We start from the raw sequence: 25,432 nt of genomic DNA on the forward strand, positions 1-25,432 counted from the left end.
GGTGGGTGGGGGATGGATGGATGGATGGGTGGGGGATGGATGGATGGGGGATGAATGGATGAAGAGATAGATGGGGGAGATGGATGGAGTGGTGGGTGAGTATGTGAGTAGCAGAGATAGGCACATAGCTTGGTAGAAAAATAAGTGTATAGGTAGATACATAGTTGTCTGAATGGACAGAAGGATGGATGGCAGAAAATCTGTTTCCCTTTCTTCCTTCCAAGATGAACACCAAAACACTTTCAAATGTTTCCTTCATGTAAATGATGTTTTGCTGAGGCTCAGTGTCCTGACTAATACAGTACTGGAATCCCAGGAGGTGTCTGTCCCAGTCCTTTCTGAAAGTGGCAAACACTTAGGTTTCTAAGGTTTGGATGGGCAGTGGGGCACGGTGGAAAGAGGACAGCCTTTGGAAGCAGTTCTGACTGGACTTGGTGAACACTCCAAATGCAGGAGCTGTTAGGATCCCGTGAGTCCGACAACTGGGAGAGAGTTCCTCCATCAGAGCCCCAGCCTGCCCTCCCCCCATCCTTCATGCGGTCACAGCACTGTCCTGTGGAGCTGGTCATGTCTGGGACACCCGCCTGCTGCAGGGCTGCTCCAAGAATCAGCCCAGAACTCACAGCACCCAGGTGAGAATGCTCTACACTGGAAGGAGCTGTTCACCGGCCGCCCTTCTCAGATGGGGTGGAGCCATTCCTGGGAATCTCCTCTTCTCCCTAAGCCTCTGCTTTGGCTTAGACCCTCCTCCTACCACCTACTGAGCATGCACTAGAGTTTACAGTTAAGATCAGGAGCTCAGGGGGTCAGACCACCCAGAGTCAATCCTGGCACCACTCCTCTCTAGCCACGAGTCCATGTCCAAGCTGCAAAAACTCCCTGGCCTCGGTTTTCTCATCTGAGCAAAGGGGAGAACCTCAGCACCCACCTCAGAGGATTATAAAATGATGAAATGGGTTAATCTGCGCACAGCACTCAGCACTTATTGGCACGTGACCAACATTAATGAGTCTGAATCCTCACAACCCATGAGGAAGGTTCTATTATGAGCCCCATTTCAGCAGAGGAAATTGAGCCCAGAACTGGCTGAGCATGAGGCCTGCGCTCCAGGAGGGTGATGGTGCCTGTCTCACAGAGGAGGAGATGTGTGAACTCCCCGCACACAGCAGGTGCTCAGTACTCCGCCTCCCGCGTCCCCTCCGGAACAGGTGCTCTGACATGGTCAAGTAAGGAAAGAAGGTTTGCTTTCAAAATCAGCCCTCACCACTCCACACCCATAACGGTGACTATTACCCAAAAAACAGAAAGCAAGTGTCGGCGAGGGTGTGGGGAAATTGGCAGGAAAGTAAATGGTGCGGCCACCCTGGGACACAGTCTGGGGGCTCCCCCCCGAAACTACACGTGGAACCACCATCAGATCCAGGAACTCCACTTCTGGGAGAAGAATCGAAAGCAGGGGCTGAAGAGATGTTTGCACACCCACGTCCACGGCAGTGTGATTCACGGGAACCGAAAGGTGGAAGCACCCCAAAGAGTCCATCACAGATGAACAGGTAACAGAATGTGGTCCATCCATCCAATGGAAGGAATCCTGACACCTGCTACCGACAACGTGGATGATCTCTGAGGACATTAAGCTACATGATATAAGCCAGACACAGAAAGGTGAATAATGCAGGATTCCATGTATATGAGATCCCCAGAGTTGCCAAATCCATGAAGACAAGAGCAGGTGGTGGTGCCGGGGGGCTGGGGGAGGGGATGGTGTGTGACGGGGACAGGGTCCCAGTTTGAGACAATGAAGGGTTCTGGAGCCGGATGGTGGTGATGGTTGTACAACAGTGTGAAAGGGCTTATGACTCTTAAGAATGGTTAAAACAGTCCATTTTATGTTATATATTTTAACAACAACAAATTCAAGCCACAGGCAAATCGAGGTACACAGGAAGACTCCTTGTTATCCTGCGAGCGAGGAGGCAACAGGAGTTGGGGCTCAGCTGCGTCATCATTACCCCCTCCCTGAGACCCGGGGCCACAGGGGATGCAAGCTATCACCACCTGGCAGGTTGGGGAAAGAAGCTGGAGCAAATGTTGCTGTGCATGAGAATCGCCCCAGGGAGAAAGGAAAAAATCCCGATGCTCAGGCGCTCAAAACAGAACTGCCAGGGGAGGGACCCAAGCACTGGTAGTTTTTTAAACTCCCCAGGTGATTGCAGTGTGCAAGCGAGGCTGAGAAGCCACAGGGTGAGGAAGAGAGAGGGGACAGCACCAGGTGTCCCACAACAGGGACACCACAGGACCCCAGGACCACAAAAGGAACACCCAGCTCAGCACAGACAGCAAAGAGGCTTCAACACCCACGCCAAGTCCAGGGCTGGTCGTGGCTGCCAGGGGTGTGTGCCGTGAGTTTAGGCATGGCAGGAAAGGAGGGCGTGACGACTGGTCATGTCTGCTATGGGTACAGGGCAGGCAGGAGGCAGCCGTCCCTGGCTTGAGAGTTACCCAACGCTTTCACTTCCCTCCTCCTGCATGAGCATCGCTGCAAAGTGAGCAGGGATGAGAGTATGACTGGCATTTTATACAGGGATTCACAGAAGTTAAGCCACAGGCTAGGAAATGGTTGCAGCTGAGAAGGGGACCCAGACCTTCTGACTCCTGGTCTATTCTTTGTACCGCACTCACTTCCCCTTTCAGGCCTGTCTGTGGTTCTGCCATCAGTCTTTTACACTATAGTATAAAGTATCTGGGCATCCTCTCCAGGATGGAGAATCTGGAGGCAAAGAAGGGAAGGGACAGAGCCCTGTCCCAGCTCCTAAAATCACTGCCTCATTGGCCAATGGTCAGAGCAACCCTGGCCATAAGTGCCCCCCCACCCCGCCCAAGCCCCGGCTTTGTCAGTCCCCTCCCACCTTGGGAAGTCTAACACCAAGACTCGCAGATCTCACGCGCCAGGGCAAAATCCTGGCCGACCCAGAGCACAAGAGACCATGCCAAGCCAAGAACAAAAAGGGGGGGACCTGCTTCTTTTGTTTCCTATCCCTGACTTAGACCCTGCAATTCTTCCCCAAGAAAGCTCTCCCCATGGCACACAGTCATCATGTCTGTAGGCCTTCCACCTGTCTTTTCTTCTGCTTAAAAATCCCTTTCCCTCTTCTATAGCTGGAGAACTCCTATTCAGCCTTCAAAGCCCAGGTCAAAAGGCCCCTCTGAAAAGCTTTCCTTGATCCTCACACCCCCATCTAGACTGGAGAGTAAACAGCTTTCTCTCAGCGGTAGGTCGAGGCACAAGCCATTGTACTGTAGACCCCTTCTGTCTTTCTCTTCCCGGAGCACTTCTAGGCAGAGAGAGTAGCTCCTTCCTTTGGACTCCCACAATCGCCCTTGCAACCCCTACCATAACACAGGCAACATGCATTTGGGTGTTTCCGGGTCGGTCTTGGCCCCTAAGCTGCAAACAAGGGCCTGGCCCCGATTCATCTTCATCTTCCCGGTACCGATGCAGAGCCAGGCATGCAACAGGTAATGCCTGGGAACTACCTGAATAATCGATCATCTCAGAGTGTTTATGAAGTTCAGACTGGAGACATGTCGAGTTAGGAATAGTCCCGACCTTTTAAGATCTTCCAAAAATTTTGGAGCAGACAGGCTCCTGAGACGTGGGTCAATCCAGCCAGGACAAGAGGCTTGCCCAAGGTGGGCGCCTGGGTGGCTCAGTTGGTTAAGCGGCTGCCTTCGGCTCAGGTCATGATCCTGGAGTCCCGGGATCGAGTCCCGCATCGGGCTCCCTGCTCGGCAGGGAGTCTGCTTCTCCCTCTGACCCTCCCCCCTCTCATGTGCTCTCTCTCTCTCTCAAATAAATAAATAAAATCTTTAAAAAAAAAAAAAAAGAGGCTTGCCCAAGGTAGCGCGATCTAAGAGGCGGGGCGGGGAGCTGACCTGGAAAAGCAGAAGGTATGAAAGGGGACACCAGAGGAGAGACTGGGGAGAAGAGCAGGAAACACTATTTTTTTCTCTATATTTCTGCATTGCATCACTGGCCACAATGTTCATTTACTACTTAATAATTTTTTTAAAAATCTAACAAAAACATCTTAAATACGGAAGTCCATGTTTGAAATCCATATTTGAGACCAGGTGTTCTCAAACCTGCTGCATCAGAGTTGGGGGAGGGCAGGGGGTGGTCACAACGAGAGTGCTGGGAATTACCCAAAATGCCCATCCAGGGCAGGGTGGAAAGAAACGGAGGGAGCCACACCACAGAACAGCAGACTGCATCAAGACAAGGCCAACACAGCTGAACGCAGAACCCGGCAGGCGTCTCAGACACGGCGCTCGACCACAGTACCCGCTCTTCGGACCGATTTACATAAACTTCAAGAATCGGCAACAGGAGACTTTGATGATAAAAGCCAGGGCAGTGGGTACCCTTGGGAGTGGGGGACAGTGACAGGAGGGGGCACACGGGGGGTGTTTGGCAACTGGACCTGTTTAGCATCTTGATCTGGGTGCTCGTTCCCCAGTGTGTCCCGGGTTCGAGCTGTAAGTGAAAGGCAGGCTCTCCTGTATGTTATAATTCAACAGAAGGTCAACAGAGCAGCTCCACGCTCCTGAGGGCTAGGTCTGGATGGGGTCTGAAAAGGGATGCTTTTGGGGGTGCCTGGCTGGCTCAGTGGGTGGACCATGCAACTCTTGATCTCAGGGTTGTGGGTTCAAGCCCCATATTGGGTGTAGAGACGACTTCAAAATAAAATCTTAAAAAAAAAAGGGGGGTTGCTTTCTAAACCGTTTCTGCCCCAGGCAGGGCCAAACGAAGCTGGCTGACCCGCCAGGTCCCCACCACCTGGACCCCCAGCACATCCCAGCTGCTCACCTCCCCTCCTGCTCCGTCCCTGTCAGGCTGGAGGGGCCAGGCCCAGCCTCAGAGCTTCTGCAGTTTCTCCCTCTCCTCCCAGCCTGGGCCCAGGGCTGTAGCCCCCGGAGAGAAGCAGTCCTCCTCTCCCAGGAAAACTTCCGGATTGGGCCGTGCCTGGCAGCGGCGGCCCTGGGATCCCAAGACAGAGGACTAAAGAGATGTGTCCAGGCTTCCACACAAAGGGGGTCTGTCTGTCTGTCCCACAGAGGCCAGGGCAGCCCAGGGCCAAGCTGGCCCTGGGCCCTGAGAGCCTCCCCTTCTCCAGCTTGGCCCCAGGATGCTTCTTTGTGTCCCATTCATGAATTCAGGCTCCTCCTGGGTGCAGACAGCATCTTGGCTCAGGCTTTGGGAAACAGTTTTTGGGCCAGTGCCACCCCATAGTGGTCTCAATATCAAAATCCCAGGGGAGAGCGAGCCAGGAACAGGAAGGGGAAACTGAGGAAGGGGTGAGACTGGCCCCGGTGCCGGGTCCGGGGAACTCTGTCACGGTCTGTAGGAGGGAACACAGGCCACAGGGCATTGCTTCACGGGGCGGTCCCTGGGGACAGCGCCCCCTGGAGGTGTGTACCTGGTAGGACTGGTAGACCCCAGCCCCGCACCCTCCCTGTGGCTCCCTGGGGAACCTCCTCCCCTCTGGGATAATGAGAGTCCTCATCTCTAAAGCAGGGACCACCCCCGTCCCCTGCCTCACCAAAATTGCTGGAAGACAGCAGGTGAGAGACCTTCTGAACCAGAAATCTTTGGGGGGGGTGGGCACCTCTTCTGTCCTTGCAACAAGAGGCTGATGCAAGCCCACGCCCCACCCAAGCGTCCAAGAGTTAGTGCTCATGGCAGGCGGCCTCTGCCAGTGACACAGTGAGCTGAGGAGCGTGCCAGGCCTCTGTGCCCGGTGGGGTAACTCCGACGCATGCCCTACACCGTCCCCCAAGCAGAACCAACTTGCTTCTTAACAAACCCCTGGTGGCTGTGTGCCCTTCCCTGTGCTCATTCCCCACTCTCTCGATGTCTCTTGGGATCACCTCCCAAACACACTGCCTGCCTTTGCGTCCTCGTCTCGGGGTCCACTGCTGGGGAGACCCAAACTAAGGCAGATTCTCTGGGACTAAGACTTGGCCTCTCAGGATACCAGCCACAAGCCCCCGGGGCAAGCAAGCGACATCGCTTCTGAATGGCTCCAGTCCCATCTGGGGATGGGGCTGTGATACCAGAAGGCTTGTCTGTACAGCACTCCACGGTTCGCAAGGCTCGCTCACACCCCCTGGCTCCTCGGGGCGGCAGCTCACTGGGCCTGGGACCCACGTCTGCTCTGTTCACTGCAGTTTTCCCTGGTGCAGAGCCGGAAATGAATCTGAAGTCACTCCTCAGCTCCCCTCCAAAGCCCTCGGAATCTTGCAGGGTGGGCTTCTTGGCCCATTTTTCAGATGAGGAGATGAGGCTCATAAAGGTGGCCAGCAGAGTAGAGCCAGACCCTGACTCAGGGATGCTGGGGTGCAGGGGCTCCTCAGGGACCACCAAAACGCACGGCCCGCAGCCTCCCCCTGACAGGCCACCTGGCCTCCCTCCCAGCTTCCCATCTCTGCAGTCTTCCCCTCCCTGATGTCATGATGGGATTACAATCCAGAACATTTCCCGTGAGCTCACGGCAAACATCCTTCCCCTCGTAGAGACGGCACCTGGAATGACCAGCCCTGCCAACAGAGTGCCACATGCCCTAGGCATAACCCAGTGCCCCCAATGGCCAACGGTCCAGAGCGCCATTCAGGGCCTGGTAGAGCCACGGGAACTCCAACGCAGAGGGCCCTGGGATATGCTGAAGCTGGATTTCGACCCAGCTCCATCCCCTATGTCCAGGATTCAGGCACCCATTCCTGAGCAAGGTGGCTGGCCGCTGGGAGATCTACATCTCTCCGGGGCCAAATGCACACACACATGTGCGCACACACGCACAGAGCGGATGCACCACCCCAGGGGTTCACAAAGCCCAAGACACCATCCACACATCCTAAGAATACCTACGCTACAAACCAACACATCCATTCCTTCCTCTGGAGGCTTTTCTTGGAAAGAAATGAACCATGGTTTTCTCTTGGATAATAATGAAGATCCCACCACTTTGGTACACTAAGTGTAGAGAAATTTGGGGGGTTGCTGAGCAACTGGATATTCAAAAGGAGCCGAGGGGCCCCAAGATCAATCTTGACATCACTGGAAATGGGACAGTCAGATGTCTCACGTGCCCCCGACAGAGAGATGCACCTTGAAGTTTCTTGCCGAGAACGTGGATCCTGAACCTAATCGAGCCTCCACAGCCATGCTACTTAACACAGCACTAGCCACATGCAGTTAAGTAAATATACCTTCTCTAAAACTAGACAAAATGTACAATTCAAGCGCGTCCGCAGCACTAGGGAATTATTGCCAATGCTGACAGGTGGGACAGCGGTGTAGGAATTGGAAAAAGTGTCCTCACCAGTTAGAGATGTGGACTGAAGCCATACCCTTGGGGAAAAAGCAGAGGTGAAGCAACTTTGGCAAAATATTAGTAACTGTTAAGTTCAGGCTATGGGGTGTCGGGTTCATTACTCTATTCTCTCTACTTTTATGAATGACAGTTTTCATCACGTGAGGACCAGAATATGTACACAATCTCAAAATACTCCCTCCCCCAAATGCCACCAATTACCAAAACAGACAATAATTTTTACAGACAGAAAACCTGGAGGACATCAACGTGAGCAAGTGATTGAGGTTCACTGCCAGTTATGAGATGCCTAGAAGGACCAGCATCGCTTCCACCAAAAATGCAGAGCCTCAGTCTAACCCTGAGACCCCGAACTGAGCCCAGGGACCCCCACACTGGGGCAGCCTACAGAGCAACTGGCCTGGACACCTCAGAAACGCGGATGCCTGACAGGAAGATGGGAGATAAATTCTGGATTCGAGGAGGCTAAGGAAACAATGCAGGGCACCCTGAACCGGATCCTGGCAGCTGGGACAGTGACGGGGCAAACTGGTAAGGTCGGAATATGGACCCCATATGAAGTAATATCACATCAATGCTGAAGTTCCTTTTTTTCCCCCCCTCTTCCCCCTCGCATTTAATAAATGACCTACGTGTCACTGTTTTCAGCTAGGTTTTTTTTTTCATTGTGGTAAAACACTCTCAATGTAGAATTTATTGCCTTAGCCATGTTTCAGGGTCCAGTTCAGGGGCGTTGAGCACATTCACACTGCTTTGCAGACACCACCACCATCCGGCTCCAGAACGTTCCATCCCCCCACACTGAGACTCTGTCCCCGCGACGCAAGGACCCCCACCCCCTCCCAGCCCCCAGCACCACCATCTGCTCTCTGTCTCTGAGTCTGACGACTTTGGGGACCTCACAGAAGTGGACTCACACAACATTCGTCCTTTTGCTTAGCAGCTGTTTAACATCTGTCCTCAAAGTTCATGCCTGTTGCAGCAAGTATCAGAACTTCCTATTTAAGGCCGAGTCTCCTTTCTTAAATCTCATCTCATAAGAGAGTGCCTGGTACTACATACACATGCACTGAAAGCTTTGGGGTCAAGGGGACACACTGGCAAGGAACCGTCCCGTTGTCAGGAGATGCAACAAGCATCAATCCTATACAACGGCACTCACTTTCCTTTTCGGCCACACCTTCCTCCTCTTGTTCCATTGGGCTCAGGTGGAGCCACATCCCACCACCACCCAAGCCATGCCTGACTCCCAAACTCCACGCTCCAAAGGATCTAGCCTTGCCGTAGCCCTTCCCTTGACCCCGCCAATAGGTTCAAGGGTGGGCATGCCATCCAAGCCAGGACACAGACACTCGATTCCAGGACAGTGGTGATCCTGCCAGGAAAGAGAAACTCGAAGTCCACGAAGGCTGTGAGCAGTCCAGACAATGCAGCCACCAGAGGAAACAGAGCCCAGAGACAAAGAGAGACAGCCCGGGTCCTCTTTAAGACCCTGGATCCAGCTGTACCTGAACCCAGACACTCCTGAACTTTTCAGTTCTGGACACAAACTCATTTCTGTCTTCTGGTGTTCCCTCTTTCTCTTCCTTCTTCTCCTTCCTCTCCTTATCCTCATCTTCCCTCTCTCTCTCCTCCTTCCTCTCCCTTCTCTCTCTCTCTGTCCCTCCTTCCCTCTCTCTCCTCTAAGCCAGTTCAAATTGAGGCCTTCGGTTATTTCTTACAACTGAGAGTACCTGATTAACCCTCAAGCCTGCCTGGCCCGGGCACCTGAGCAGAAACCATACCCATCTTTCCTGCACGCTTGTCGACATCTCAATTTTGCATTCACTCACATGATATTATTAGGAAACCAAGTCCTCCCCTAAACTATGAGCTTCCGTATGTCTGGGATGGAGCCCGAGATTCCGCATTTCTAACAAGCACTAGATGACACCAATGATACTGACTCACGGAGTATGCTGCCGAACGGGTTTAGAGGGTCTTGCTTTCGCCACACCCACAAACTAGCTTAAAGAAGCCTCGAGCACCTGGCTCACGGGGGATCCAGTGCTCATCACTGGCATAATCCAAGCTGTCACCCTAGCCATCCACTTTATGACTAACCCAGGCCCCAGGAAAGGACTTCTCCACATCTCTTGCAACTGGGTGGGCACTGAGCTCTAGAGGAGATTCAATCACACTTGCAAAAAAATCTGAATATTTCAGCTTTTTTTTTTCCTAAAGATTTATTTATTCATTTGAGAGAGCGAGAATGAGAGAGAGTACATGAGAGGGGGGAGGGTCAGAGGGAGAAGCAGACTCCCCGCTGAGCAGGGAGCCCGATGCGGAACTTGATCCCGGGACTCCAGGATCATGACCTGAGCCGAAGGCAGTCGCTTAACCAACTGAGCCACCCAGGCGCCCAGTGAATATTTCAGCTTTACTTAAATACTTTATTTTACGTAAATACTTCTTGACTTTAAGTTTTATGCTTATTAATCTTCCTTTATATTTTGCCTTTCAAAAATTTAAGAAAGTTTTGGATACTCTAAAAAGAAGAGGGTTTTTTTTTTTCAATTTTTTACATTTGGTTTAATTTATGTTTGTGGGATTTTTTTTTTTTAAGGTTTTATTTATATATTTGACAGAGAGAGACACAGCGAGAGAGGGAACACAAGCAGGGGGAGCGGGAGAGGGAGAAGCAGGCTTCCTGATGAGCAGGGATCCCGATGCGGGGCTCGATTCCAGGACCCTGGGATCGTGACCTGAGCTGAAGGCAGACGCTTAAAGACTGACCCACCCAGGCGCCCCTGTGGGATATTTTTAAAATTACGTTTTGCATTTTCATCCTTCAGACTAGTGCTCTCCGAGAGAAATTTCTTCAATGATCGAAATGTTGTAGGTCTGTGTTGTATTTACGATACGTTGACCACCAGCCGAACTCGGCTATTGAGCACCTGAATCTGGGCCCATGCAACTGAAGGGCTAGCTTTTTTACTTTATTTCACTTTAACGAACTTAGATTTGAATTTAAATAGCCACAGCTGGGGGCACCTGGGTGGCTCAGTTGGTTAAAGTGTCTGACTCTTGGTCTCAGCTCAAGTCTTGATCTCAGGGTTGTGAGTTCCAGCCCAGCGTTGGGCCCCACACTGGGCATGGAGCTGACTTAAAATTAATTAATTAATTAGCTAATTAATTAAATAGCCACAGGTGGCTCGTGCTACTGTCCTGGATTGCACAACTCTAGATGATTACTAGAACCCAATTTAAGTGAAAATTTTGAATGGAAGTAACATAATTGATGATTTTGCTGCAACGAAGAGAAAAATAACTGGTATGAAATATATAGCAATTAATAAATTATGCATGCCTTTATCTTATTCCCCATCCAGGCACGGCTGGCCCAGCCACAAACGCCAAGGTTCATGTGGCCAGCCTTCAACCATCTGACGGCCACGGCTTTACCAGAATGTTCCATTTTTGTCATTATAGAAGTATATTTGCCAAGCAGGACAGAACCTGTTTTGTTGAAAAGCTCGTTAGCTAGATTTTTAACTTTAAATATTCAGACATATGGTGTGTGGGCTTCCCCTGGGACACTTGCTCCGGCCCTACACATGCTTGGGGCCTGTCCATGAATGAAGGAGGCCGCACAGAGGGTGTGCTGAGGGCCCTGCCTGGGGGCGGGCAACAGGGAAGACTCGGGGTTCCAGTCCCTGTGTCCAGCGGGGACCACCGTGCATGCGAGTTCCGGCCCTACTCCACAAACGTACCTGATCGCGAGGATCACTATCCCCGTGGTTGTGTGGGAGGCAGAAAAGCAAAGCACAGTCCGGGTGTGAACCTCACCGTGTGTTCCATGACCACAGGCAAACCAAGTAAGGATAAAAAATGGTACCTACTGCCCCAACCGCTAAGGGTTGGAGGGGATGGTGAATGGAAGGTTCGAGGCGTGAGGCCCGGCACGTGGTTCCTACTCCGTGAAGCCCGGAGCTGGCCTGCCCACGGCAGCCCGGCAAGACAGAGGCCCTGGAAGCCTCTCCTCGGCGCCCCTCGTCCGTGCCCAGAAGCCGGCCGGCATCACAGCAAGCCTTGCCAAGCCTGAAGGGGTCTCTGGCAGCCCCGTGGACCTTGAGAAACTTGCTTTTTCCAGAGTGCTTCAAGTCCTCTCCGGAAAGAGACTGTACATGACAATCATCACTTACAGAAATAACCACCACTTTGGAGCACCAACCCTCACTGGATGCTTCTCATACATATCTTCATCCCCTGAAGAACAAAAAGAAAATGTCTACAAAACCCGTGACCTTCAGGATTTCTTGGCTGGAATAGGACTGGTCCTAAGCGGCCTTGAAGGGATGTCAGGAAGTAGGATGGGGACCCAAACCTACAGAAAGCCCACCAGGGCCACTGGATGCTTTGCCAAGCCCATGTTAGCCTCAGGCCCAAGGAGGATGCCATGGCGCAATGACTAAGTGGCCCGCTCAAGAGAACCCAGCAAAAAGACGAGCAGAATCAGAACACAAGCTCCAAGCTCCTTCCGCTCCCCAGGGACACCGCGGTGGGAAGAGCTGGGCCCTGACCTCTGTGTGGCCTCAGGGGCAACTTCAAACCCGTGGCAGGAACGGCGCGACGGGGGCCATTCCTGGGGGCGCCCCAAGACCTGGTCCTTATAAACTGGGCATCAGAGGGAACTTGTGACCCACAGGACGTGGCTAATGCCCAGGATCGACAATGGATCAGATATGCGTCCACACAGAGAATTCTCCTGAATTCTCCTGCAGAGATGTCCCCCAGCAGAAGTGGGTTTCAGGAAGCAAGAGAAGCGTCTAAAAATGGGAAGTAATAAAATAAAGCAGGGTTCGATGATGAGATGGAAAATGAGGCACACATTAAACTCAGGTTGTGAATAATGGTTAAAGACAAGGGAGACAGCCTTGCCGCAGGTCAAATTTTTTAAAAGACAAGCCATGCTAACTGTAGCGTTTCCACAGAGAAAGCACTGGAAGCAAACAGCACGTTTCACAGTGAAGATCTCGAGATGGCGGGTTGCAGGGGGACCGTCGCTTTCATTTTTATACCTACTTCCCGGGATTTTAAAAATGTTGTCCAAGGAGCATAGGCTGCAGGTATAACCATAACGCTGCTTTATAAAGACCCCATTTAAAGTCAGATTAAAGCAAGAGCGCAGACCAATGTCTTCAGAGGTTAATTCGCTTGCTCAAAGTCACACAGCCACCAGTCATTCACCAGATCTGACTGGTACCTACTCAGATGACAGGTGCTGTTCTGGGCCCCAGGGAGGCAGCAATGGGCACAGACGGTGGGAGGACACTTCCCAGCCTCCCTTGTAGGGAGGTGTGGCCATGTGGGTAAGTCTACCCCTGGGGATTGGGAGCTGTCTTGTAGGGCATGGAAAATCCAGCTTGGTTTTCTTCCCAAGTCAAGAATTAGAACACTGCCAAGACCCAGAAGCACCCTGTGTATCCCCACCGCCTCCCTTAGAGGTAGCCAGGGAGCTGATTTTGCAACAATCATCATGTTCTGGCTTTCCACATACTTTCTTCTGCATTCCTAAACAACAGTTGGTTTGCCTGTTTTTGAGCATTGAATGATTGGATTCATACTTTCCTTTGTGTTTGGCTATCACTCAACACGTCTATAAGATTGATCCATACTGTTGCCTGAAAGTGGAGGTCGCTCGCCTTGCAGGGTCTTATCCCATTATATGAATATACACCACTGTAGCAATGACGTTTGGGATGTCTCCAGGTCTAGCTTATCACAAACAATGCTGCTGAGAAAATTCTTGTCCCTTTCCAATGATGCACATGTGCACAATATTCTCCAGGGTAGACACCCAATGAACATGAACAGCTTTTCATGTGTTCACTGTTCATTTGTGTTCTCTTCTCTCTGTGTTCATCTGCAAAACGATTTGTATTTTTACACTTTCTATTCTCTTATCTGTCTTTTTCTTATTGTAGTTGTTTATATATCCTGGATGTTAATTATTTTGGTGGGTAAATGTGCTGCAGATATGTCCTTCCAGTTCGTAGCTTGTCTTCTATTTTCTTCATGACATTTTTTTGATGAATAGAAATTCATAATTCTTGGGGCACCTGGGTGGCTCAGTCATTAAGCGTCTGCCTTCGGCTCAGGTCATGGTCCCAGGGTCCTGGGATCGAGCTCCGCATCGGGCTCCCTGCTCAGTGTGAAGCCTGCTTCTTCGTCTCCCACTCCCCCCTGCTTGTGTTCCCTCTCTCGCTGTGTCTCTCTCTATCAAATAAACAAAAAATCTTTTTTTTTTTTAAGATTTTATTTATTTGAGAGAGAGAATGAGATAGAGAGAGAGAGGGTCAGAGGGAGAAGCAGACTCCCCGCCGAGCAGGGAGCCCGATGCGGGACTCGATCCCGGGACTCCAGGATCATGACCTGAGCCGAAGGCAGTAGCTTAACCAACTGAGCCACCCAGGCACCCCTCAAATAAACAAAAAATCTTAAAAAAGAAAAAAAAAAGAAAAGAAATTCATAATTCTTAATGCGGTCTGGTTTACCCATTTTTTCTTTAATGGTTTTAACTTTTTGTGCCTTCAGAAATCTTTACCTACCCTGAAATCCAAAAGATAGTCCTTTCTATTTTCTAAAAGTTTCAAGTTATATTCTTTTTTTATTTCACTTTTAAAATTTTTAATCCATCCAGAAATGCTTTTTCTGTATGGTGTGAGGTAGGGCTCCAGTTTCACTGTTTCCATCTGGATAACCAATGGTCTCAATACCATTTATTCAATAGACCATCGTTGCCTTGGCTGATCAGCAACACCACCTTTCTCAAAATCAAATGTCTTTATAAACATGAATCTGCTTCTGGCCTCTCTATTCTGTTCCACTGGCCAATTTGCCTAGCCCTGCACCAACACTACACAGTCTTTAATTCCTATAGCTTAATGATAGTGTATTTCTTGATCTAGGCAAACCATTCAAAGGTTCTAGGTTAGAACCTGAAAGATGAGCTGGTCCAAACATCCACTGAAAAACAGGCTCTTGGGCACCTGGGTGGCTCAGTCGGTTAAGCGGCTGCCTTCGGCTCAGGTCATGATCCCAGGATCCTGGGATCAAGTCCCACATCGGGCTCCCTGCTCGGCGGGGAGTCTGCTTCTCCCTCTCCCTCTGCCTGTCTCTCTGCCTACTTGTTCTCTCTCTCTCTCTGTCAGATAAATAAATAAAATCTTTAAAAAAAAAAAAAAACAACAGAGGCTCAAAGAGGGAAAACATCCTTTACAGTGTCACACAGCATTTAACTAAGAACACTGTTAGGGGCTGAATGGTTGTGTTCTCCCTCCTCCCCACAAAAAAAAAAAAAAAAAAATCCTATTTTGAAATCTAATTTCCAGCATGATGGCATTTGGAAGTGGGACTTTTAGGGCATAATTAGATCAGGGAGGTGGGGCCCTCATGAATGAGATTAGTGCCCTTCTAAGAAGAGGCCAGAGAGTAGCTCCTTCTCTTTCTGCCACATGAAGATAAAACGAGACGTTTGTACTCTGTAACCCAAAAGATGGCCCTCACCAGAACCCAACCATGCTGGCACCCTCATCTCAGACCTCCAGCCTCCAGAACTATGAGAAATAATTTTCTATTGTTCATAAGCCACCCAGTCTATGGTACTTCCTTATAGTAGCCCAAACTGATTAAGACAAACGCCCATCTCTCGCCCTGGAAGATATTTGTGTGCTATTTAATATGGCAGCCACTGGGTACATGAGGCTATTGAGCATCTGAAATATAGCTAGTCCGAACCAGGATGGGCCATGGGTATAAAACACACAAACAGATCTCAAAGACTCGCAGTGAAAAGAGAACATAAAGTATCTCATGAATAATTCATTTATAGTGATTATATATTGAAACGACAACACTTTGCATATCAAGGATTAACTATAATATATTCCTAAAATTAATCTCACCATTTTTTACCTTTTTATGACAATGAGATAGAAAATCAGTCACACATTAAACTGAATAGCTACTAAAAAATGTAGAACTAAGTATGTGGCTTGTGTGACATTTCTACTGGACAGCACGGGGTCACACTATTAAATTCGCTCAATCAGGAAGCCTTTATTAAGGACCTAACTTGTGGGCTGCACCACGGTAAGGGCCACGCAATGAGGACAGGAACAGAAACAGTTCTAATCCATGTGCTCCACTTCCTCACTGGACTCATCACCCATAGAAAGGAAAAAGCTCATGGTCCAGCCCCTGGCGCAGCTGGAGAGCTCTAACCCAGTTAGAGAGGGCAGCACCAGTGTCCAAATCTACAGATCATTCAGACCAACCCTCCTGTCCTTCCAAATCAACCAGCTGAGGTTGAGACACCTACTCAAGACCACACAGCAGGTGCAGGACAGGCGAAGGCCCATGGCACAGGGTTCAGAGCTCCTTTCCGGCATGTTTGCATCTGTGGCCTCAAGTCCCAGACTTTTCCCTTCCCTTCCAGCAAACCCTCCACCAACTTACAACTCACAATAGCATACAGGACCCTTGAGAACAAGCCTTTGAAAATCCAAGTGCCCATATCAGAGAGGACTCCATGGATTTGGACAGCCAGCCCCTCCCACCGTCCAGCCAAAAGAAAAACCCACAAGAACTGACCCTTTCCCAGTGAGACTCCCCAACCTTATGAAGGAGACACGTACAACCCTGCCCCAGGAAATGGAGGGTGAGACTAAAGCTCTAGTCCTGCCACACACACACACACACACACACACACACACACACCATGCCATGCTCAGCCTGGACATCTGTGATCAAGCTCTGCTGTTTGACCAGAACTTGTGGAGACCTCATGGTGACAGGGACCCTCAGCAATTGTCAGGAGACAGTGAGCCACGTAGACGTGGATATCAAAAATGGTGCTAATCCGTCTCAAATTCACCCCCTGCCTACTCCACCCAGAAGCAGGAAACCTGAGTGGGAGGGCAAAAAGTCAGCAGGGCAGGCTGGGCGCCCCCTCAGCACCCAGGCAGGGGCAAAAGCCCACACTCCCAGAACAGCCTGTCCTCCCTCAAGACCTTTAGGGGCTGAGGGCAATTCGGGAAAGGGTTTTCCTGCCAGCTTTCAGGCAAGCAGACCCCACAAAATCTTAGAGAAACTTAATAACTATGAACCTCCCCATTTAATTGGTAATCAATGCAACAGGAGCTTGGCTTCCACTCGGCAGTCCCGTGGGAGTATCTGCCATCACCATTTTAGAAGAAACTGAGGCTCAGGGGTGACCACAAACCTCACACTGTGAAAAAGCCAAGATGTAGAAGCAGCTCTTCCTGGGTCCTAAACCTCAGTTTCCCCACCTAAAAAGAGCACTTAACTCATTCCTCCAGCTTGCCATGGGGGTGGTGAAGGCGGGGGGGGGGATGGGGGGGGAAAGGAGTGGGGGGGGTGACAGGAGCAGTGAGGGGAAGGCAAGGGCAGTGCAGGGGGTAGTGGGGGATAGTGGGGGATAGTGGGGGAACACCGCCGGTGCGTGCTAACAACCTTTTATCGTTAACGCCGGATAAAAACTGAGCGATTACTCTGCTCCGGGAGCCATGCAAAGTGCTTCACGGAGTCCGCAGGGATGGGGACGGTCATTATCCCCGTTTTGCAGACCTGGAAATTGAGGTTCCGGGAGGTGAAGCGACTCGCCTCAGGGCTCGCCGCCAGGAGAGGAGGCGCTGGGAACCCGCGCTACTCCCGGGTCCGGGGGCGCAAAGCTGGGCGCGGAGACTCTCACAAAGACCACGGCGTCTCCTTCCTGGTTTCTTCCGGCCGAGGTTAGGGTCCATTTATCAACTCGAATTCTCTGGGCGACGGGGGAGCGAGCCCGGCAGCGCAGAGCCGGAGAGAGCCTTGAGAGCCCTGGCCGCCGCTCCCCGCGCGCCCCCTCGCCGCTCGCCCCCTTCCGGCGCGCCCCTCCCCGCGCGCCCCCTCCCCTCCCCTTCTCCCCGCGCGCCCCCACCCTCACCTCGCATACTTCGTCTTCTGGAAATCCAGGAGCCGGGGAGCGAACATCGCGGCGGTTCCATCAGCACCCAGCCCGGGGCTCCGACAACCGGCGCGAGGAGGGAGCGCGGGAGGGAGGGAGGGAGGGAGGCGCTGGGCGCGGGAGCAGCAGGTAGGCGGGCGCGGGGCGGGGGCCGGCCGGGGGGGCGCGCGGAGCCCGAGCTGGAGCCGAGCCGAGCCGGAGCCCGAGATGCCGACGCCAAATCCCGAGCAGATGGGGCGGGGGCGGGGCGGGGGGGCTCCGGGCCAATCGCCTTAGTCCCCGCGGCCTCGGCCCCCTGCCCGTGCCCGGCAGACCCCTCCTGCCCTCACCGGGGGAGGAGGAGCGATAGGGAGGGCTGGGGGCTTCCGCTTGGAGCCCCTTCCCTCTCTCTCTCTCCCGGTGTGCACTCCGCCGGTAGTTTCCAGAGCGAGGTGACGGCCTGCTAGACGGAGCCCCGCTGTCCCCGCCGCCGGGGCTGGGCTGGAAAGGGAGCGGACCCACTTCTGGCGCGCCAGCCACTCAGGCCCCTGGCGTGGCCGGCCCGGGCAGGATACTTGTAGCTAGCGCTTCCCCCAAGGCCGGCGCCTCTTGCCACCCGAGCGCCTGCGAGGCGCGACGGCCCCAGGGGACCCGCCCGGGGATGGCCGCAGTCTCTGGGGAACTAATCCACTCCCAGAGGCTGTGACTCTGGGGACCCTCACGACCCGCAGACAGGGCCATGCGCATTTTATTGTCGGATGGCAACGTACCCAGGATCTGCCCACCCCGCTCTGATCTTCTACAAAATCCAGCTCTATCCTTTAGGAGACCTTGGCCCGGGTTATAGGCTATGGGAAACCACTTACGGGAGCGGATGACACCTTTGGGGACTGCGGGAGGCAGAACAGCCTTCAACATGAAAGGACAGGTGCCCAAATTGAAAGACACCTCCTCCCCACCACACACTTCTCTCCCTTCCCTTTGGTTCCCAAACCCCAGCTCCCTGCTATTTTAAATAACAAGGCTTTATTTGAGTTCCTACCACACATTCAGAAAATAATCCCACCCAGGGCAAAAGCGACCCCATGGAATTCACTTCTGTGCGCCCAAATGCTGGGCACAGGATGGGCACAGACAGATAGCTGGTGTTGGTGGGGACAAGAAGGGTTGCAGGTACACCCATTCACAGGCTGAGGGGGGAGGGAAGACTGGAGGTAGGGACCAGAAAGGGGGTCTAGGGATGTTTATGAGGTCAAATCCACCAGGCCCTGCTGATGGATTAGAAGTGAAGGGTGACCCCTGGGCTTCTGGCTGGCCCTGCTGGGTGGGTAGTGATGACATTTGGGGGTGTGGAGGGAGGGGGAGGAGACCAGGGGAGGAGCAGCAGGGAAATGAGGGAAGATGTGAGCTGGGTTTTGGCCAGGTGAGCTTGAGGTCAAGATTGGCATGAGTGGAAGGCCGAGGGATAGAATGTGGTGGGCCAGAGGGTCCGGCAAGGCAGCCAGCCCACCCTGTGAGGAGGCAGAGCTGGAAGGTTCCTTGGAGCTGCAGGTTTTGAACTGCTCGTCTGGACCTCCCAGAGCTGCGACCTCCAGCATGAAAGCCACCAGCCTCCTGCATCTGTTTATTTCTATGTTAAATAAAATGAAATGCAATTTGAAATGCAGCTCTTGGGTCACACAAGCCACATTCAAGTACTCATCAGCTACATGTGACTAGTGGCTGCCATGTCGGACCATTTCCAACACTACAGGAAGTCCTATGGGGCAGCGTGGCTCTAGAAGATCAGGGAGTCAACCAGTGGGTGGTGAGCAGCGTTGGAAATGAAACAGAAAAGACATCCATCCAGAGTACACGGGGCCAGGAGAGAGTAAGTCATGTTCAGGAAACTTTTGTTTCAGTTGTCCGTATACATTTTGGGTGAGGCTCATGGCTATAATGACCAGAGCCTCCTGTCCCCTCGATGGAGAAGGGAAAGAGGCTGAGAGGGACCAGGGGACCCTCCGAAGGTCACACAGCCAGAGGAGCTGTCCTGGAGCCCAGCTGCCCAGGCCCCGAGCTCTGGGCCTGCATTTCATGGCTTCTTCCCTGACCTTGACCTCCATCACCACTGTTGTGACCCCCTCCCCAGGCCTTATTGTCAGCCCCACTGGGACACACCTGTCCCCAGGTGCCAGCCATACCTCCTCCTCCACCCTCAACTTCAATTCCCAAAAAGGTCCCTGCTGGCTTTATAAAAGTGAAAGACCCCAGAGGCCTGACCTCCCCGTGGCCCCCTCCTCCCAGGGAGTCCAGGGCAGGCCTGGGGCATCCGTCGTTGTTGAGCACAGCTGCCCAGAGGCTGAGGGAAGCCACAGATGTGGAACCAGAATTCCCCAGGCTGCTGGCCCGCTGGCCTCCTCCCGGCCCCAGCCTGCTGTCGACCTTCCCCAGGTCTTGGCAGTGGGCTCAGCAGGGCCCTAGAGGAGACCCCTGAAGGGAAACACAAACCTAGAAATGGATTTTCTTTTTTTCCAAGAGCAAAAAAAGTTGGATAAGAAATAAGTTACTATTTTTACTGCTGGGATCCAGTTGTTATGGCAACTGAGGGCCTGACTCCTGTGTGGGAGTCAGGGTTAGACTGTGCGTGAAGGAGACGGGGTGGGCGCCAGGGGTGGGGGCAGCCACTGGAAAAGCCTTGGGCTCCTGACCCTGGGGCCTTCCCGGATCTGCCCACTCCTGGCTCTGTCCCCCCTGCCCCCCCCCATGGCAGAAGTCCATCGGTGCCCACTTCACCGTGGCCAACAGTCCCTTTGGTGCAAGCCCACCTCCTGCTCGCTGTGCGGGCTCGGGCTCCCCCAGCCTTGTCGCTGAGCCTGTCCATCACCGCTCCTGGTTGGGGGTCATCGTGCCCTGTCTCCAGATGCAACCCACAGCCCCTGCCACAGTGACCGCTCACGGTCACCTAAGCGATCAACCCCTCAACCGCTCTTGGCCAAAAGTCATTTTCCCTAGGGCTCTGCTGTTCTTTCTCTGAAGAGAGAGAAGGGCCCAGAAGGCCGCCCCATACCACCCCCTGGACCAGGCTGGCCGTGGCTGGGAGCTCTGAAGGTGGCCTTCCCAGGATCCAAGGCTGCCCTCCACCACCAGATAGCTTTGTGCCCTGAACACAGGTGCTTCCCACTCAAGGCTCAGTTTCCCCACTTGTAAAGCACCCACCTTGCAGGATTACTGAAGGAACAAAGGCAGCCTGGGCCCAACGTTATTACTGAAAATGTGCTTCCCCCATCTGTAGCTACATGGTAGGAGGTGCTGTTCCTAATTTGTGGACGAGGAGCCTTGCTCAGGGAGGCTAGGTCCCAAAGCAAGCCACACAGACCTACATCTGTCTGTCCCTGAAGTGTCTTGCACTATTGAATGTGCACTGATTAAGCACCTACTGTCTTCCTGGTTCTTTGGAGGGCAAATTGGCAAGCAGGGAGGGAGAGAAAGCCCCCCCCCCACAACCACCCATGCTTTTCACCCCTTCCCCAGAGCCCTGGCTACATCACAGTCTCCTCTCACAAGGCCACCCTCTGCCATCTGTCCCCAGGACCCAATGCCCCCTTCTGACCGGACCTGATTTTCCTTCTCCCCCCGGGTAATTTCCAACATGGGCATCTACTATGTGCTTAGCAGCGTCTGGTAACAAAGTCCCGATTGTCTCAGCCTCTCCAGGCCACAAACCCTCCCTACCAGAGTAACTTTCTGAAACACAAGTCTGATTAAGTCCCTCTCCCTAAAATCCTTCAGTGGCTCCCCTTGCCTTCAGGATAGAGTCAGTATGAAACAGCCTCGCCCACGCCCCACACCCAGTAAATGAATCCAAACAAACTCCCCAAATGTGTATGGCTTTCTCATGCTCTGGGACTACAAAGATGCTGTTCCCTCTGCCTGGAAGGCCTTTTCTCCTCAGTTTGCCTGGCCGGTCTCTTGTTATTCTTCCAGACCCAGTTCAAAGATCTCCTTTGCAAGAGCTTTTAGGGAAATGGCTTCTCCTTCTCTTTGTGCCACCTTCGAACCAGCCCCAGGGCCCCACAGTATCATCCTGTCAATGCCCATCAGCCAAAGACTGCGGGGAGGTTTATCAACTGGTTGTGAGAAGTCGGAGGGCCCACCATGGGGAACCGTAGTGGTCTCCTCCAGAAAGGGTCAGGAAGGACTCATGGCAGAATTCATACTTGCCTTAGATGCTTGGGGAAGTTCAAGGAAGTGGGGCTGTACTTTTTATTGGATACTATTAGGAAGCAGGACCAATTCTTGATGAGATATCTTAATAAGTCTTCTCTAGAAAGGGGAAAGAGCAGGGAGAGGGTGGGGCTATGACTGACAAATCCGTGACGGTCATTTGTATTAGCCAGGACAGTAGGGCTATTTGGTATTCTTGTGCTTTGCACAGGGACCTTAATTAGACGAGCTTTCAAGCTGGTTTTGGTCTCTGTCTCCCTGCACCAGGGTCACAGAGTGGCGTTGTCTGACTTGGGTGGATGGTTCATGTCGGGCAGTCCTCTGCTGTAAGATCAGCTTCCTGCCCAGCTTCTCCTAACCTGTGGGGACCACGACCATGGGCAGGGCCAGGTTCAAGGTAAACACCCACCCTGGGTAGGTAGACAATGAGTGGACAATAGGCAGCTGTCCCACGTAACTTTTCTGGCCTTGGCTTTGCCACCAGCCAGCCACATCTTCCTGGTGTGCAAAATGGGAAGAAGAAGGATAATCACAGAGCCAGACAGGTGTTTCGCATGCATCAATCTCTTTTTCTGTCTCTCAACAGCTGCCCCAAGTCTGTGCTGCAGTGGAGGGGCGCTGTGGGAACATTGCTTCACTGACTTTGACCCAGGGGTGCTCACCTTTCAGCGTTTCTTGGGAAGCTTGCAACAATCCTGATGCCTGGGCCCCCCTCTCAGAGACCCTGGCTCAGCTGAGTACTTGTATGGTTCTACAGGTAACCTGGGTGATCCTGAAGTCCAGCCGGGTCCAGAGTGTAAGTCTGTTCCTGGTCTCCCTACCCCACTGAGGGGAGGCTCCCCATCCCAGATCTCACTGTCCACGCTCTCCTCCAAACACCACCCAACAGACCGCTATCTACATGACTGAGAGTGGAGTACACTCTACAGACAGGCAGGAAACATTTTTAAATCCTCCATCAGCCCCTTGCACCACTAGGGATATGACAGCAAACACATGGATAGCTCAGATATCCACATTGAAACTATCCTCAGGCACACAGCTACAAACTTGCCAATGTTACTCCTTTCAAGGTTCTCTCCAGGTTCTTGATGCTCTCCGTCACCCCCTATACCTTCAAATAGGACCTGATGCCGGGAACAAAGGCAAAGGAAAAAAAAATTAAATTTCCTTCCAACTTACAGCCCATTGACAGGCAGAGTGACCTTCCTCTAGAAACTGCCTCCATGTTAATACTTTGCTAAGGGCAAAATGCAATCTTAGCTTAACATTAGCCTGACCTCCAGGATCCTGTAATTCTCCTTTAACATATAAAAATTCCTTTGGAAACTTCCTTTATCTCTACCTCCTTCCCCAAGATTTTTGTTAGCAATCATCCTCCAAGCATGTGGCCCACTGATATACATCTGAAGGGTCTCATGGCTAGGGTTTTATTAGACAGTAATAAATACCTTTTTCCTAGCAACAGCTAGCCCCTCAAGGTCTTGGAAACCTTGCTTCCAAATTCCTTAGAGACTTACACTGTCCCTAACGCCCTCTCAACTTGAAAGTATATAATAGGCCACTCCTCATGACCCCAGTACAGCTCTTCCTGCCCACAGGTCCTGTCCCCATGCTTTAATAAAACCACCTTTTTGCACCAAAGATGTCTCAAGAATTCTTTCTTGGGGCACCTGGGTGGCGCAGTCGGTTAAGCATCTGCCTTCGGCTCAGGTCATGATCCCAGGGTCCTGGGATCGAGTCCCACATCGGGCTCCCTGCTCTGGGGGAAGCCTGCTTCTCCCTCCCCCACTCCCCCTGCTTGTGTTCCCTCTCTCGCTGTGTCTATTAAATAAATAAATAAAATATTTTTTTAAAAAAGAATTCTTTCTTGACCATTTGCTCCCAAACTGCAATATTTCCTACATCAGTATCTATACCTATATTTTATCTCTAATCTACTATACATGTGTGTATGTGTGTATATACATGTATGCATGTATATACACACTTATAGCTTATACATACTTGTATATCTCAGATTTTATAATATATATTCCAGATTTTATTTGATATATGTTGTTAAATAACAAATGTTCACTCTAGTAAAGATATAATTGGTTTCACTAATCAATTCATGAATCGGGCAGCTTCCCTTCCAGCAGGCAGAGGGAAACTCCACTGGGCTGCAGGAAAGGAAAGGCTTTTAAAAACAGGGAGAAAATGGAAAAGGGACATAATTAGCAAAGAATGCATTATTTTAGACAAGTTTGCCCTCCTAAGGGGAACGGAAAGTGTCTAGCCATAAATTTCCTAGTGCTGACCAGGAAATTCCAGGTTAATGGGTTCAAGGGTACTTTCGGCGGGCGGGGATAGAGGGAGAAAACTGCAGTTAGGTTAGGTATTAAGTCCTGGTTTCCTGATGTGAGGCTCTTAACATAAATGACTCCATTTGGGGCCTGTGGCTGTCTTTCTTTCTTTTTTTTTTTTTAATATTTTATTTATTTATTTGAGAGAGTCAAGCAGGGAGAGCAGCAGAGAGAGAAAGAGGGAGAAGCAGGCTCCCTGCTCAGCAGGGAGCCCAACGTGGGGCTCAATCCTAGGACCCTGAGATCATGACCTGAGCAGAAGGCAGACGCTTAACCGACTGAACCACCCAGGCACCCTTCTTTTTAACCATGTCTGTCTAACTGCCAGAGGGTTTGTCTGATCAGGATCCTCTGTCCCCTGTCATCGCTCAGAGCTGGGACTCTGACTGTCCGTTCTTTGTTCAGTCTACTGTGTGCCGGGCCCTGAGCCTCATGGAGCAGGATTTGTCCTGGTCACTGCTCAGCTGGGGAAGCCACGGCGGCCGGGGGGCAGGCTTTCCTCTTTTCTGGCTTTGCGGTCCCTGAGCCAGCTTCAGGTCTTTGCAAGAAGAAAAAAGAGCAGCTCCCAGGAACCAACTTGTTCCAGCTAGGGTTCCTGGGAAGCAGGCTCTGAGAGGAGATTAAGGCAAGGAGATTGATCAGGGGATTATTCTTGGGGTGGACAGCAGGGGCAAGGGGGGCCTCCCATCCACCAGTCACTGGGTGCAGCTGCAACAAAGGGGCACGGGGTGGGCACAGCAATCCCCCAAGGGGCCTGACAGCTTGGAGGGTACCTCCTCATTCCTGGCAAGCGCCTCCTCTGACCAGGGACCTCCCTGTTCTGAACTGTCCCAGCCTCCCACCTCCTCCAAATGAATGCCCTTTTCCCGTCTGCTCCACTCCTGCCTTAGCCAGGAATCCAAATCCTGAGCTTCCAAACCAGCAGAGATGAGAGCAGGAAGTGAACTGGGGAAGGAGGGGTGTGGGGGCCAGATCTTGGGTCATCTGCCCTCTGTCTTCCAGACACCTCATCTCAGCACTGCATCCCCAGGAGTTACCATCCAAATCCTGGAGGAGGAAAGCCTCCAAGTTACCTCTGCATTTGCAAAGTACCCAAGGGCACCATTCAAAGGACATTAGACCTGGAGACACGTCCATACAGGCTGAAGCCAAATTCAAATCCAGGCCCTCCATTGACTTGGGACCTCAGATTTAAAACAAAAACAACCAGGCAGGTAATATCAGTAATGATAACCTGAATTGTCATGAGAAGAATGAATACCAAACATTTTGCTAGAGGACGAGGTGACATCCCCCCAGGTGAGATTATTGGCTTCCGGCTTTTTATTTAAAAATTGTCCTGGGGCCGCAAGGGGAAAATATCATTTTCAAAATATTCACAAAAACTGGTGTGATGTGGTAAGTAGGTTTTAAAACTTTGCTTTGGTGTTATATGTACAAGAAACAAAACTTAATCGAATGTTAAAAAGAAAACTACAGGACCAAAATGGCGTCACTTT

At 51.8% G+C, this 25,432-nt stretch overlaps 1 protein-coding gene and 1 long non-coding RNA gene across 3 annotated transcripts in view; one reads left to right on the plus strand and one right to left on the minus strand.

The window, feature by feature from the left end:
* MMD2 (monocyte to macrophage differentiation associated 2) overlaps positions 1–17,491 on the minus strand; it is a 45,792-nt gene extending 28,301 nt beyond the window's left edge. For both annotated transcript variants that reach the window (XM_081819050.1, XM_081819049.1), the window contains exon 1: positions 17,380–17,491. In XM_081819050.1, the coding sequence (XP_081675176.1) occupies positions 17,380–17,426 (47 nt within the window). In that variant the 5' untranslated portion in view covers positions 17,427–17,491. The remainder of the gene's footprint in view (positions 1–17,379) is intronic.
* The window catches only part of LOC145721380 (uncharacterized), a 229,223-nt gene that overhangs the window by 85,405 nt on the left and 118,386 nt on the right, over positions 1–25,432 (plus strand). The gene's annotated exons all lie outside the window — the stretch shown is intronic.

This window comes from Leptonychotes weddellii, chromosome 5, assembly GCF_054177405.1.
Source record: "Leptonychotes weddellii isolate Sample4059 chromosome 5, ASM5417740v2, whole genome shotgun sequence".
In the NCBI taxonomy this organism is placed as follows: Eukaryota; Metazoa; Chordata; class Mammalia; order Carnivora; family Phocidae; genus Leptonychotes; species Leptonychotes weddellii.